The following is a 16,602-nucleotide window of genomic DNA, read 5'->3' on the forward strand; positions in this document are numbered from 1 at the left end:
TATTTCATATCTGAAAATAATGTTCGAAGAAATGGACCTAGAACAATTTTGTAGGTACATTGTATGTCATCTTCGACTGACCCGTAGTGTGGATGGTACTAGACCTATTAGCATATTATGGTTCTAAACTCCTACTAACAGATCTACAAAGCCAAGATCACTAGCAGTACAGACTTCGAAAGCTGAGCTCGATCTAAATCATCAATATTTTATGAAGTGATCAAGCAGCTAGGTTCGGAGTGTCGCTAACAAATTAATATCAGCGTCCTAGTGAAACGAATAAGGAATAAATATTGATGTGGGAGGGATTTAATTGGATGATAGCACGACCATATATAAGGTAGGTAGGGAAGGCATAAGGAACAGAGAAAGATAAATAAATTCTGGGTAGATAGAAGGAAAGCATAATACGTGGACGTTAAAGACCGGAAGTATGAGGATTGGTGAACATTTGTATACAATAACATATTCAATATCAAAACCAAATTGGCGTGTAATATCTAAATTTAAAGAAAATCATCCATTTCCACTTATTAACAAAACGTGTTTCCTTTTCAAGAAGTTGAAAGGTGTTCTTTTTTTTCTTCCTTTTTTTTGTATTTTGTTTTTTTGTTTTGTTTTTTGTTTGTTTGTTGGGTTTTTTTTTTTCGTTTTTTGTTTGTTTTTGTTTTCGTCTTTGTATTGTTTTTTTTGTTTTTTGTTTTTTTTAAATTACTCTGATGTTAATTTTATCACTCCTAGCTTTACGGGCGCAATTGTAATTTGTAATGATGAACTAAATTTCTTTGAATGCCTCCGCCAGGGATCGAACCTTTCATCCCCACCTTAACAGCCTTACACTAACTTAGCGATCGAGCTGAAAAGAGGTTTTCACTGGCCGAGCGGTGTTGCGGCTAGTATACCTATACGTTTAATTAAAAAAAAGAAGTATATGCCCTTATATGGAGTAAATGATGTACCCGAATGTTGTTTCTGGCTTCACACAATACTCACGTATGGTGTCACAGCGGGCATTGTGGTTTCATGTACCTATAAACATCGAGTTCATTGCCTGGTTAGTCTATTATATTGTGAGAGAAATGACCTTGGTTACCGGATGATGGAAAGGTGGGATCTAAACTGGATAGCAAATCGTAAACAAACTGATGAATGACCTTGAACATATTTTAGGCGTCCTTTAATGAACATAGCTGTTGATAGGGCGTTAAGCAATACACAGGGGAGGCCGTCCTGAAATGACCACAGCTGTTGATAGGACGTTAAGCAATACACAGGGGAGGCCGTCCTTAAATGACTTCAGCTGTTGATAGGACGTTAAGCAATACACACGGGAGGCCGTCCTGAAATGACTTCAGCTGTTGATAGGACGTTAAACAATGAATAAGAGAGGCGTCCTTAAATGACTTCAGCTGTTGATAGGACATTAAACAATACACAGGGGAGGCCATCCTGAAATGACCTTGGCTGTTAATAGGACGTTAAACAAAATAAACCAAACCAAACCAAACTGTTGTTCTTATTTTAACAGCAGATGTCTCTAGGACAGGATGGTGCACACCTAAGAACTCCTCTATATAAATGGCGTCTATATTGCGACATCTTATCATTTTGGTGACCATTAATCTGTTATGGAATTCTAGGAATTCCCGTTAATATTCCTTACTAAACATAAGCACATTAGTTGTTTAGGCAATTCACTGTGGTCGTTTTTAGAGCTCTCTACTGTCTGTCTGGTTTTTATTGTGTTCCTTACATAGTTCATTTCCCCCTAAATCTTATGTTGTTGCCAATTTGAAGGTCCTTTCATACTCGTATTTAAATTCTAATTTCTGACGGCGACTAGACTGCAAGTAGTTTGGTACTGAGGTCAATTTATAGTTTTACAACATACATGTTCTGTCTTCTTTGTTCCGTTTCCGTGTTTTGAGGAATTTCTTCATTTTTACTTCTTCCAACAAGAGGCCCAATGGGTCTATATGGCTTACCTGGCTCTACAGCAACTTTGAAGTTGATCTAGGTCATTTCTACAGATACTATGCTGATTACCTCTTTATTCAAATATCAGAGTAGGCTACGTTTATTCATGTCAGCAATTGTTTAAGACTTTCATTCCAACAAACTATTGACCTACATTTAATATCAGGTCTCTTGGCTAAGGAAAAATCATTCTTTAAAAATTAAAGCCTATTTGACCTCTGTGACCTTGAATGTAGGTCAAGGTCTTTCATTTGAATAAACGTGCAATTGATAGCCCTTCACCCCAGCATGCTACATGCCCAATATCAAGTTTCGGACCTCTTGGTTATTGAAAAGTCATTTGACGATATTAGCCTATTTGAACTCTGTGACCTTGATTGTAGGTCAAGGTCTTTATTTTGAACAAACTCGATAGCTCTTTGCATGATACAAGCCGAATATCAAGACTCTGTGCCTCTTGGTTATTGAGAAGAAGTCATTTAAAGATTTTAGCCTATTAGGCCCCTTTGACCTTGAAAGTAGGTCAAGGTCTTTCATTTGAACGAACATGGTAGCCCTTCACCCCAGCATGCTACAGACCCAATACCAAGTCCCTGGACCTCTTGGTTATTGAGAAGAAGTCGTTTAAAGATTTTAGCCTATTTGACCCCTGTGACCTTGAATGTAGGTCAAGGTCTTTCATTTGAACAAAGTTGGCAGTGACCTACTTTTGATACATGACATGCCGCCACACCTACATGAGCAAATGCTCCAAGTATTAAGTTCCAGTTTAAGTAGTGTAGTAGATAGAGCCCAGACAAGAGACAAACAGAAGGACGGAGGGACATAATGCAAAACTAAATCCCCTCGGCTCCCTGTAAGGGACTTCAAATAAACAAGAGGCCCATGGGCCTTAACGGTAATCTAACTACAAACATAAAACTTACAACAGGAAGAATGATAACTTTTATACTTCAGAACTTTCAGTAAAATCTCAGAGTTTGTTTTCAATTACAGTAATATAGGTCAGCAGTGGGTAACTACTTGTCAGAAGTCATCAAAAACATTTAACGCCAAATTTGAACTTTGTCATAGCTGTCAAACGAACCTTACTTATTTCGAAGTGAATGACCCTTTCAATTTCATTCCAAATTTGGTTGAAACAGGTAATTTCGCTTCGACACTCAGGCCCCTTCTCTCCGCCTCTTGGGATAAAACTAGCTTGATTATATAAAGTATGCTTACCCTTCGCGATAGTATAAGTATATGAAAAAGTTTTTCTTTTCTTTTTTTTTAATAGAATACCAAATGCTTGTAGTAAGTCCTATTAAGAGTTGGGTCTAAAAAATCTAAAAGTACAACAGAGCCATCAATGTATTTCCAATTTAACATTTTAATTTTTTTTACAATTAATAACAAAATATGTTGCTGCATATATGTGCATGTGTATGCATAATAACAACAAGATACACACAGCACTGTTACAATAAAGTCGTTTACGATATTTGTTACCAACATTTAGTCACAAGTATCTATTTGTCAAAAATATGAGGAGGAACTGTATCTTTGATATTTGTGACTAACATTTAGTTACACATATCTTTTTGTCAAAAATTTGAGGAGGAACTTTATTTTTGATATTTGTGACCAACATTTAGTTACACGTATCTTTTTGTCAAAAATTTGAGGAGGAACTTTATTTTTGATATTTGTGACCAACATTTAGTTACATGTATCTTTTTGTCAAAAATTTGAGGAGGAACTTTATTTTTGATGTTTGTGACCAACATTTAGTTACACGTATCTTTTTGTCAAAAATTTGAGGAGGAACTTTATTTTTGATATTTGTGACCAACATTTAGTTACACGTATCTATTTGTCTAAAATTTGAGGAGGAACTTTATCTTTAAGCAATGAAATATCATGATCACTTACTTTGAAGTCATGGTTTGTCAATTTGAATTCTCAACATATCTTGCTCAATCATATTTCTGGATTACATTTTGACCTTAGACATCATAATTCCAATAAAAAAAAATTTGTAACAAAACTTTGATTTTATTCAGAATTCCAGTGATATTACACAAGTTCTGTGAAAACTTTTATACTGGACATTGTCTGTGTTCATTCAGCATCCGATCACCACATTTGTTTGTAAATTCTTGAGTTAATTTGCATTGGCAGACGTTTGAGGAAGTCGTTGTTTACGCTGAGCCTCCATAGATTTGGCCTGTGTCCATAAATTCTGTGTCGGGCAGGTCTGTAAGTGACTGATTGACAAGAACCTAAACAGAGAGATAGGAAACTTTTCAATTCTGGGTCTAATAGTCTGAAAAATTTGTTGGATTGAGAAAAAAATGTTATTTATCAAAGCTGAAAAAGTACATTTAATACCAGGGATTTTCCAACAATAGAAACAGGGTTGGTTAACAGGACCCATTCCCCTAAAAGAATATTGCAAAATTTCCCAATTTGCCACTGGAATATTCCCAATTTTGAAGTCATTTTTGAAATTAAGTAAAATAAATAAATTGTTATATCATCTGTTATACCACATATAGATTATAGGAATTATAACCAGGATCAAAATACCATACAAAAAAAAAAAATAATAAAATGAAAATTTGATTCTTCAAATATATTCGCAAATTTTCCAACTCACAGTTAGATCAGTAATATGCAATTCAGAGGAAAGGCCCAGATGGACTACACTGTTTGAAACCCTTCAATCTTTTAAATGCAAAACAACTCACCTGACTAAATTAAGAAGTTTGTGGAAATCGTCTATTGTCATGTTCTTTGGGTCTTCCTTCCTGATGTTGACAAAATCATCCTGAATGGCCTGTAAAATCAACGTTGTTATGTATTACAAAAGATGACTCCACAGCATGGATTATATACTTCAACCAAGTGTACACAACAACTCAAAATTGGAGGAAACTGGGAATAGGATATATTCCCCAAGACTAGAATAGCAGATCCTAACAGATGATGTAAACAAACAAAACTAATTCATTGTTTGGTGGATTTTTTTTTACTATTAATCTTTTTCATCTTTTTACTTAAAAAACTTTTTGTACATTTTTACTACATATAAATATTAAAGTGAAATGTAATGAAATTAGACAACAAACACCTAGTGCACATTTTTTGTGCAATTTTTGAATTTCAGAATACTCACACATCTGTTTAGATCAATGTGACAGCTTAGAAAACAATACTGTATTATATATAATAGTTCAGTATCTTAGAGATGGCTTGCTTGTTTATTTGCTGGGTTTCTCGTCTGTCAACCCAGCACTGCAGAAAAGGTGATTTAATTGAAACCATTCAATAAGACGCATCTTCCGACAGTCCCACCATAATAACTTACCATCTTTATTTGAAGATAAAGTAAAGACTTCATTCTTGTTGATAAATAACTTTTGTTCAGAACAGAAAGCTAGTAAAAGACATTGTAAATCAATTATTAGGTCAAAGAAAACGATGTCTGATATGATCTGGGAAATCACCTGTTTCTATAAATAGAACACAAAAGAGTTCCATTTGAACATAAATGGTGGAACACACGTTCTCTGGTCTAAAGATCAGCTGGCATGGTTAACAAGTTTACAGGAGTATTCAAGTGATGTTTAAGCTTAATATATGATAATGAATAGATATCTTCATCTGGAATATTTTTATGACTGAATATTTTACCGTTTCCACAACCTTGGGTATTCTGCTATAAGGTATAGTCTGTTTCATAAAACTTCAGAATAACTAATCTTAATAAGGGCGCCCCCACTGTCAATTACCCGCGCCCTGCGCCCTTATTAGGTCAAATACGGTACATAGAATTTCATTATTTCTGGCTTCATCCCATCTTACTGTGTTGGCTCCGAAGAACATCTTAAGTTAGCTACAGTGTGTATGTGCTACAACTTACCGTCTGTATGTCTCCAGACATACTATAGTCTAACATCTTGGCCGTCGTCAGATACACACGGAACTTGTTAACGAAGTCTGCACTCATTAAATTATCCAACCGAGAAAAATAGTCTTGTAAACTTACACCAGCTGGTATACTGGCTGCCAGCGGTAAAAGACAGTCACTCTGAAATAGAAGTGAAATGAGCTATTATAATAAGGATCACATAAATGTAAATCAATAAAATTTCAAGTGGTAAAGGGTGACCTTTGGCCTTCAACTTTGACCTATGACCTACAACTCGGGTTTAAAAGAACTTGATGGTTTGATGAAACGATGTGATGCACAGGTGTGATGTAGAGATGTGATGTAACAATGTGATGTACAGGTGTGATTTAATGATATGATGTAACGATGTGATGTAATGGTGTGATGTAATGATATGATGTAAGGGTGTGATGTACAGGTGTGATGTAATGTGTGATGTACAGGTGTGATTTAATGATATGATGTACAGGGGTGATGTAATGATATGATGTAAAGGTGTGATGTAACAATGTGATGTACATGTACAGGTGTGATGTAACGATGTGATGAACAGGTGTGATGTAACGATGTGATGTACAGGTGTGATGTAACAATGTGATGTACAGGTGTGATGTAACGATGCAATGTACTGGTGTGATGTAAGGATGTGATGTAACGATGTGATGTACAGGTGTGACGGTATGATGTTTTAACGGTGTGATTATGAACTAAATCTGACTGAGGATTCATGAGATATCTTGTACATACTCTGCATGCACGGACACACTCACAGACCGAGACATACAGACAAAGCACTATATACCACCATCCCCTTACTTAGAGGGGATCATTTCTCGACTACCATGATCAATCGATCATACGAACCATTTTACAAATTCCTTAAATTTCAGGTTGATATAATGACAGAAGATAAACATTTCAGAAGTCACGTATGACTTACAGTAGGGATTTTCCGACAACTTTTCAACTGGGTCCAGGGTCCATTGAATTGGGAATTTCTACGTAACAAAATGTGACATTGGGAAAAACAAAAATGACTTTAGTTAATACAAATTTCAGTTTATCTTTGATGAATATTGCCTTTATATTATTTTTTATTTCATTTTGTTACCTAGCTTATAGCTGTTTTTTTTTTTTCATTTTTCAAAAGTACCTTAGTATAGGTCTTTGTAGATAGAACTTACTTTATCATTCAAAAGTGACAAAATTGGAAATTTTTCAGGGGCAAATTAGGAATTTTCACAAGATTATTTTAGGGGAATGGGTCCTTTTAACGGACCCTGTTTCTATTGTAGGGAAATCCCAGTACAGGCAACTTTTATCTTCCCTTTAGATGGATTTTACTGAAACAGCATGAACTTACGGGTAGTAGTGATTTTGCCTCGGACAGCACGAGGACTGCGACATCCGACAAGAACTCTTGTCTGTGGTAACTGAAGTCGTACTCCACTTTCTGCCAGTTTATCAAGTTACCAAGAGCTGTCATGTTCTTAACACCTGCAAAGTTACCCAATGACAATCATATTATAAAGCATGCCAATGCTGTAGAAGTCAGACAATTTGATCAGAATGAAATAAATCTCTTGTTAAATATGTTTCTTTTTTTTGTACACATTTGATTTTTGTTCTACATCTGGTACATAGCTTATATATGGCAGGAAATACCAAACAGTTAACAATGATCATTCATATTTAGTCTTTGTAATCATTAGCAGACTGATCTTAATTATAAATGGAAATCCGATCAAGTGTGACGATGATGATTAATTGATGTAATATACACAGTGGTAAAAGAACCTTCTACCATCACCACTCATACCTACAGGTAATTGTATTTTCAATGGCCACAATTTTTACACTTGAAGATTCACATTTCACTGAAATATGAAACCAAATCTCTATTTCGATTTTCTTTCCAAGTCATCTATTAATTTATTATGTACTTTTTTTGTTTTGTTTTTTGTTTTCCACATTTTTCTATATTCAAACCTTGAAAATAGGAAACAACGGACGCCATAAAATTTACGGCCTTTCAGGTATGCTAAAATACAACATTGTATTAAGACTAAAGGAGAATGATTAAGATTCCAGTATCAAGTTTTCCCAAACTTTACCATTAGCATCAAGCTGGCCGGCCTGTAGGACTGTTTCGTCCAGGAGGAGTGAGGTATCGGCTCCTAACTGTAAAACTCCACTAAGTAGACGGTTGGCGGTGTAATCTTTCTGGGGGCACATTCGAACCTTGTTCATGTTCTCTATGGTGATGGGGAGAATGTGGCTCTGAAAGGTCAAAAGGTTATTGTGAAAGGTCAAAAGGTTATTGCAAAAGGTTATTGTGAAAGGTAAAAAGGTCATTGTGAAAGATCAAAAGGTTATTGTGAAAGGTCAAATGGTTATTTTGAAAGGTCAAATGGTTATTGTGAAAGGTCAAAAGGTTAATGTGAAGTGTCAAAAGGTTATTGTGAAGGGTCGAAAGGTTATTGTGAAGAGTCAAAAGGTTATTGTGACAGGTCAAAAGGTTTAATATTGAAATGATCCAACAAATTCTACATTATATTTGTATTGATTGTTAGGCTCTATATGTTCATAGAGTGGAACCCTCAAATGAGAAGCAATCAATACTCTGATCATGAAACTGTGGAACATTTTGCTGAATTATACCCTGACAGAGAATAGTGTTGTTGAAATCTACATAAAACTTGATTCAACATGAGACAATTACGTTAAGTCACAAATATCAGCATTTAATACAAAGTAAACAGTCATACTGAGTGTCCAAGATATTATAGTCCCTTATCATGACATTGTGTGAAGTTTGATCAAAATCCCTCAAGGAATGAAGCCGCTAAAGCAGTCCACTCAATAAATTTGGCTGTATACATGCATACAAGATGGGCGGGGAGGAAACCTATTGTCCCCTACCTTTGTGACAATGGAGGCAAGAAATCTGTGGAGCAGTGCCGAGTACTCTGGCGTTGTAGGACAGCAGGTCAGGTTCAAACAGAACTTACCAAGGGGCATCACATCGGCTCTAGCATATCTGTAGGGAATTAAACACACAATCAGTGATTTATTTACTGAAGGGCATCACATTATCTTTAGAATATCTGCAGACAATTAAACACACGATCAGTGATTCATCTTCCGAAGGGCATCTCATTAGCTCTAGAATATTTATAGATAATAATTATATGCACAATCAGTGATATAAATTGTACCATGGATCAAATAAATTTTTAAGACTTGAGAAAAAGAAGTGTTAAATTTACATGAACAACAGCATGGATGACTTACACAGATGACAGAAGATGACACACAGGACTTACACAGATGACAGAAGATGACACACAGGACTTACACAGATGACAGAAGATGACACACAGGACTTACACAGATGACAGAAGATGACACACAGGACTTACACAGATGACAGAAGATGACACAGGAAATATTCTGCTGCTAGTTTATCCCCGAAAAGGATATGTTCCAGAGTAGCCATGATTTGTTGTCGTAAAGCAGTTATCTCCCCTTGTAATCTTGATAAAACTGGAAAAAAATTATTGCAATTTATATTAAAATGTATTTTAAAAATGTTTTAATTAATATACTGGAACAGTACTGCTTTTGTAGTTCAAACCAGGATTAAGTGAAGGAATGATGTAGAATTTTACAACTGAAGATGATATTTACTGGTCAGCCAGTCTGTATATCTACATACACTAAACACACAACAGTTTTAGGCCAAACAAAATTAATGTCTTGTTTCTCAGGCACATTTTTCCAAAAAAGGATGAGGGAGGGAGGCTTTTTTTTTTTTTTTACTACCTAAAAATGTGATGAGGGAGGGACTTTTTTTTATTTTTTTCTCTCAGTCACATAATGATACATATACAAATGTACATGAATCATGTGATTTGAAATTGTGTCAATTGTTAAATGCATAAAATGAATAAAGAAATCTTAATTTTAAACTATTGTCTTTATTTTCTGGTATTAAACTTACAATTTAAATTGAAAAACAATTGAAATACAGTTTTATGTTCAATGTTCACCAGATGTACGTAAGTGATTATGTCCAAACAGTTTTGTTGCTTTGTTTACCTTCGAAGACATCATTACTTTATCAAAAACATCAGCTTTCCGTTTGCCGATCGCGGCCGACACATCATGATCCGTGAATTTTGGCGGAAACGACCAGTCGTCGGGACCAAGCTATAATTCGATATGATTGTCCAGGGTAAAATAACACTCCCAGAAAAAAATATTTGAATGGAAATCATTGCTACCATGTGCAATCGAAAAATCAAGCTTCTAAAAGATAAACAAACATTTCAATGATCTGATTTGGGAGATTCTAAATCACGGATCGGGCAAGTTCCGGATAATGCGGGAACCAACGTTGGAATTTTTTCCGGAATTTATTTTTATTTTTTTGATTTCAATAAAAAGTGAGTGGTGCGGGGGGGTTCATATTGGATGCGGGCGGGCCTGAGAAACAAGAAATTAATTTTATTTGGCCTTATGAGATGACCTTATCATGACAGAAAATTTTAACAGGAAATAATTTATCTACTAACAATTATAAAGTTATCATGATTAAAAATTTCACCCTCCTTGGAAAAGGTCACTTTTACCACAGATGTAAAAAAAAGTGTTAGACAATAAAATAAAGATCAATATAATATTACTGTATTCACAAGCCCAAACACAAACTCTGAATCAAAGTTTGGGTGGGCTTATTTCAGGGTAATGAAGTCATATAGCATTTTTACTGAACTTAGAATTGAACTGGTGGACTTGTCACCGAGGTTTCACTGATTGAATAAGCTCATGCTCAATAATAAGTTCATCATAATATTGTAAGATAAATACAGCAAATGACAGTCATTTCAGTACTTTGATGGATTAACTTCATATGATTAGCATAGCTTTTAGTTATGTGGACAAATCGGTTCATCAATTGTAAATTTTAACATTTCAGGCATAAATGTCGACAGATCTTCAGGTATTAATAGAGCCAGCCCTAGAAAGTTTTTGTCAAGGCTTGTCCAAAAGAAACAAAAAATCTAAGGTCCTTCATTATATCATAAACGAACAACTCTGGTCTGTATCATGAAAACAGAAACGGCCCAGGATTGATGAAATCAATAATGTTATGCAGTAGAAATGCTGAAGTTTATTCACCTTCCTTGAAGCCGTCTTCCTGTGCTGTCGATGGGGCTAGTAAAGGGTTGATGTGTGTCAGTTTCGTCCCGAAGACAGCATGGAGGCGTGGCACTAGAGAAGGGGGCGGGGCATGGGCATTTTTTTCTTCAGCCGATACCTGAAACCCGTCTGTACAAACTCTACCCTGGGAGCTGAAAAACACCGAAATCTTTTTCATTCATGTTCTTAGAAATATCTACTTCAATTGAAGATTAAATCAAAACCTTTAAAATGATAGCTATCATTATTTCATCTTATCTCTATATACTTTTCATCACATTAATGGATATAAAAACATCAATTTTTTATTTTCAAAGAGTTTAAAATATAGCAAACAAAACCAGGTTGACCTGATGGAATGTGATAGGTGAATATATATACACTGTATATATATGTGTCTCTAATAGATATAATAATTACCCATGATCCTCTGCTTCAAACTGTGCCAGAGAGGGATCCACCGACAAAACACCAACAAACTCCACCAAATCATTGACACAGAAAGCGTCGATGTCATCGTAAACCTGAGATAAAATGATGTAAAATACATTGACATTTTAACACACATATACAGCATTAAGAATTCTTAATTTGACCCGAAGTATCACTAATTACCACAAAGGTATACAGTATTTGTATATGACACACCTTTTTCCTGTACATTTCGGCGTTAATGTCATTACATGTTGGCACAGACACTCATATAATCATCGTTCGGACATGGATTTCATCAATAGAAATTGTACATGTTTCTGATATCCATACGAGGGAATGTCCCTTAAAGAATTATCTAGAACTGTTGACAGGATGACAGACTCATACCTTGCTTCCAAATTTACCTGATTCAAATTTGCCCCAAACCAAACATTTGGTGACCCAGATTAAGGGGCAAAGTTAGCCAGTGACCCAGATTAAGGGGCAAAGTTAGCCAGTGACCCAGATTAAGGGGCAAAGTTAGCCAGTGACCCAGATTAAGGGGCAAAGTTAGCCAGTGACCCAGATTAAGTGGCAAAGTTAGCCAGTGACCCAGATTAAGGGGCAAAGTTAGCCAGTGACCCAGATTAAGGGGCAAAGTTAGCCAGTGACCCAGATTAAGGGGCAACGTTAGCCAGTGACCCAGATTAAGGGGCACAGTTAGCCAGATTCTGTCTCTAAATAGGAGAAGGGGCATAACTGTCAAGGAAATGTGTGAATCATTAAACGGTAATCACAGGTCATCACACTCTTAAGTTGTACACCCGAGGTTATTTTTGAGTATCCATCTGTTTTTACCTTTTAGTTTTGTTTGTTTACAGAATATATATATTGCCTAGACTACTTTTTATATACTACCATGTGTAAACAAAAACAATAACACACTGTTACGAATTTTATCACGCGCCATATAATTTGTGAAACAAGCGTAGTTATTGGATGGTTACCTTTATCAAACAGGATACGCCTTTCTCCTCCGGTAACGGGAAGTTTAGGTCTGGTAACGCAGGACTGTTCTCCACTAAGGAAATAAAAGTTTAATTTTGTGAAGTTAACCAGTAATCCAATCATTGGACCTTCACAAAGGAAAGTCTGTCAATTTTGTTGATTTCATTTTATTAAAAAGGAATATACACTTATATATGATCCTTCATGGACGAATTAAATATGAAAATTCCAATTTTCATTCATTACCTGGTCTGTCACTGACACAAGTTCTCTTATTTTCGGAACTCGAAGACTCCTCAGTAGTTTCCATGGTAGCAGCCTTAACAGACTCTGATGTTTCCATAGCCTCATTCTGACTGTTGACCTCTGACCCATCCTCTTCCAGGCTCCTCTTACAGCGCACAGGTGTGTAGGATGTGGATGGATGGACTTTGACCCCAGTACGTTCAGTATAACCCTGAACTCTGTTAAGGAAGTCTCCACAAATGTCAAACTCATATACGTTGTATTAATCTGAGCCCATTAAGCCTAAACAAGAAATATCTTTAAAAAAGATAAACGGCATAGTTTTAATGCTGGTGGTTATAATGTAAAACTGCTGGTGAAATAAATGAACGAACTAATGCATTTCAGCACGGATAACAAAATGATATCGGTTTGAATCATTTTTTTGGTGATAATAAGACTGCATTTGAATCAGGAATATAATTTTATTAATGTGTCATTTGAAAAGATACATCCACTTATTCAGCTTGCATTCCATCTTAACTTTGTTTCGTTTTTAACTGCATATCTGCATTTTGCATTTTGCATTTACCGCTACATTGACCATTCAAATACTTCATATTAACCAGTAACGCCACCTGTCGAAAATAATATGTGTGTTTCTGCTAACATGCCAGAAAAAATAAGGTACATTTAGGTAGGTAGGGAAATCATTTTATTTTTAAAGTAGTTTTACTAAGGTTATATAGACAAGCAATCTTGACTTAAATAGTCCTAATATACTAAAAGTTGAACAAATATATCAGAAGAACTTATGCAGGTGGTTTTTAAAAAGGATACTGCTTTGACCCAGGCTGACTCCCCAGGAATCGGCACACCATAAAGTGTCTGTCTATCCATCGTCTTGTTGTTGGCCGACTCCATATTAATCTGCTGAAAACTCTAGTAACACAGACGGGTAGTTTTGTCAGTAAGATTAGCAACATTTTTGTATCATTTCAGAAATGAAGTCATACAAATTCCTGAAGTCATAGGTCATACATACAAATATGGCATAAAAAGCTGTCCAAGATAGATTGTGTCAACAAAGAATTCTGATTTAAATTATGTCCTTCTTGAAAAATATAATTTGCATGCATAATCATGGTTGACACAAAAACTATACTATATACATATGTATTAGTTGAATAAACAATACATGTATATGTACATTAATTTAAAATTCTGACACTTGAAATTATTTCCAGACTTACTGCACATTCTGCAATATCTTTGTATTTCCCAGATTTCATGTTGGTCTTTCCAGTCTTTGTGTCAACGACCTCGTATGATCCCAAATAAAACTCTGGATCGTACATGTCCTGTATCATACATCTGTAGCGTACCAGTGAGTTTGGTCTAAGTGTATGTAGAGGGGTGTCATTCAAGCTTGGAATCTATAAAACAAGAAGAAATTCATCAGTAAAAGTCCATCACTGATGCTGCTGAAACAGTAGATTGATTCAGTTCACGGAAAAAACTTCTAAAATTAGTCTAGTACTGCTGTCTCTTGTGTTAAAGCACCCTTTTTTTCACTGATTTGGGATAGGCCCTTTTTGCTTCTTTTGTGGAAGAAAATTAGTAAATTGGGAAGGAAATTTTCAGGAGAAAACTGCAAATTTTAGGAATCTGGTTTGAATATATGAAATAATTTCAATTGGAAATGGAGTCCTTTTTCAGCCCCTATAAAACCATGTGTCTCCTATAGCCTGTATTAATAGAATAGGTCATTGAATGAATGCTTGTGTACACTTCAAATGAATAGCAATTTCACTATGCTTCCTCACAACATCTCAAAGGGCATCCTCGGCCTAAGGCGTGGGTGGGAATCACTTTGCTATGTTAGTACGATTTTCACCTGGGACCAATGCAAATCAAGGGGTCAAAATTGATCTGCGAAACTGGACATGATTCCAGTTTGGAAAGTTTTTTTTATATATAATTATCAGCCCTTGTGCAACATCACACTACCTGGAGCCCAGAATCCCTTTCCTTTTAATATGCTACCTATATATACAGTTTTGGGAGGAGTTTACGTTTTGACTTAGGACATTCAGTTATATGTTTTTATGTGTTTATTGTCATCAATGTACATCAACATATTTTTAATGATTTTTTTTTATCCCATAAAATCTGAAGGGATAACTATCTAAATCAATTTTTTTTTTTTTTTTTTTTTTTTTACATCCTATATTATACCGGTAATTAAAACAGTTGCATTATAATCAGTTCAGTTTAAGAGTTTAAGAGTTTAAGGGCTTGAGGTGCACATCAGATCATAAGTGAAACAGATTTTATATATCTTTCAAAATTTGTTATACCCTAAAATTTAGCACTGGAGACCAAACTGATTAACAGGAAGCTCTCTAGCTTATACATGTATGTGTGTATATAATGTAAGAGGACTTACCCAGGACATCGCGTTGCCTTTAGCTCTGGATGTAAAATAGTCTCTTACCACTTTGCCTTCCACCTGTCCATCTTTATCTGAAAATTAAGAATTCCATATTATAATTTTTTTAATAATGATCAATTTATCAGGTTGACACATATGTCAATCAGGGGTCTCTTTGAGAAACTGATTTGTCAATTTTCAATTGCAACATTTCAGTCATAATTCTTGAAATATCAGCACACAGATATATAATACAGGCCTATAATTATAAGAGTCTTTTAAGGTTTGTCTAAAAGAAACAAAAAATCATCAGGGCAGTCATTATTTTATCAAAGATTAACTCTGCATGGTCCAATCATTTGTACAGCGATAAACCACAGGTGTGTCTTAAATTTATATATATCTAGGTATTTCTGGCTATTTTTTTTAAATATAATTAAACTAGACATGCCCCTGTGGTCGGCCCTGAGCTTATCACATCAGTCATTCTTTATCGTTTAGTTTATAAATTAACATCCAGCTCTATCAAATCACAGGTGCCTGACTCGTTTGATAAAATAATAACATATAGAGTATATACAAATGGCGTGCCCAAATTAATGAACTAAACCTTATTTTCTTCAGTCATATCAATATATATATAGGTATTTCTGACTATTTTTTAATGTAAAACTAGACATGCCCCTGTGGTCATTGTTTCTAAGCTACCGCCCGACATTTCAACACCATTTTATGCTTTACATGTATTACGCTAATTTGCTTTCTGGTCGTTTGCTTTTTAGAATATGTTGTAACTAGTGATAACTTACCATATATATTTTGAACGATCCCAAGTGGATCATTTACCCAATCATCAACAACAGGCATTTCGGATGTATACTTTCACAAAATGTCAACAAAAACAACGTGGTAGCTGGAAATATGGCGGGAAATATATTTCTAATGGGCGAACTTGATTTAGGTGATGAGCAGATTGGTTCTACATATGTAAACAAACTTTGAGGAAGACCGTCGCTAGTGGAAATAAATGGACCCAGACTAAACCAGGATCTGAGATATAAGTGAATAAAATAAAGATAAATAATACGATGCAAGTATTTTTTATGACCATATTATAATTGAATCGTAACGTTGATACCTCGTAATTTGTAACAGTTGGTATGCACGAAACAAATACGCCAATAGGCAGTTTTCAAACATTCGGAAGACCATGATCATATGATCATGATTTCGGAAAAAAAACATAAACTCGTCACAATTTATGTCGCCTTTCTTACCAGCACGTATACTCCAGTTGATAACCACATTTTTACATTTTTAATCAGAATATACATCGAAATCGTTATCGATGGCTATGCTCTACATGTAAGTTAATGTTTAGTAGAATATTCTGGTATGTTCC

General features: G+C 35.1%; 1 protein-coding gene across 2 annotated transcripts; it reads right to left on the reverse strand.

Annotated features, from left to right (window-relative positions):
* Window positions 1–3,329: 3,329 nt before the first annotated feature.
* On the reverse strand, window positions 3,330–16,599 carry LOC117339241 (mini-chromosome maintenance complex-binding protein-like). 2 transcript variants are annotated; one of them, XM_033900717.1, is made up of 15 exons: window positions 16,478–16,599; window positions 15,216–15,292; window positions 14,020–14,202; window positions 13,607–13,708; window positions 12,788–12,998; window positions 12,541–12,614; window positions 11,540–11,643; window positions 11,099–11,271; window positions 9,337–9,460; window positions 8,837–8,954; window positions 8,029–8,194; window positions 7,278–7,411; window positions 5,885–6,052; window positions 4,710–4,798; window positions 3,330–4,241 (listed from the first exon to the last, which is right to left on the reverse strand). In XM_033900717.1, the coding sequence occupies exons 2-15, from the start codon at window positions 15,222–15,224 to the stop codon at window positions 4,124–4,126; spliced, it is 1,773 nt and encodes a 590-aa protein (XP_033756608.1). In that variant the 5' UTR covers window positions 15,225–15,292; window positions 16,478–16,599; the 3' UTR covers window positions 3,330–4,123. The 2 variants fall into 2 exon arrangements, with proteins under 2 accessions (XP_033756608.1, XP_033756607.1); XM_033900716.1 differs by lacking the exon at window positions 16,478–16,599 and adding an exon at window positions 16,010–16,155.
* Window positions 16,600–16,602: the final 3 nt, after the last annotated feature.

Source organism: Pecten maximus, chromosome 12, assembly GCF_902652985.1.
Source record: "Pecten maximus chromosome 12, xPecMax1.1, whole genome shotgun sequence".
Lineage (NCBI taxonomy): Eukaryota > Metazoa > Mollusca > Bivalvia > Pectinida > Pectinidae > Pecten > Pecten maximus.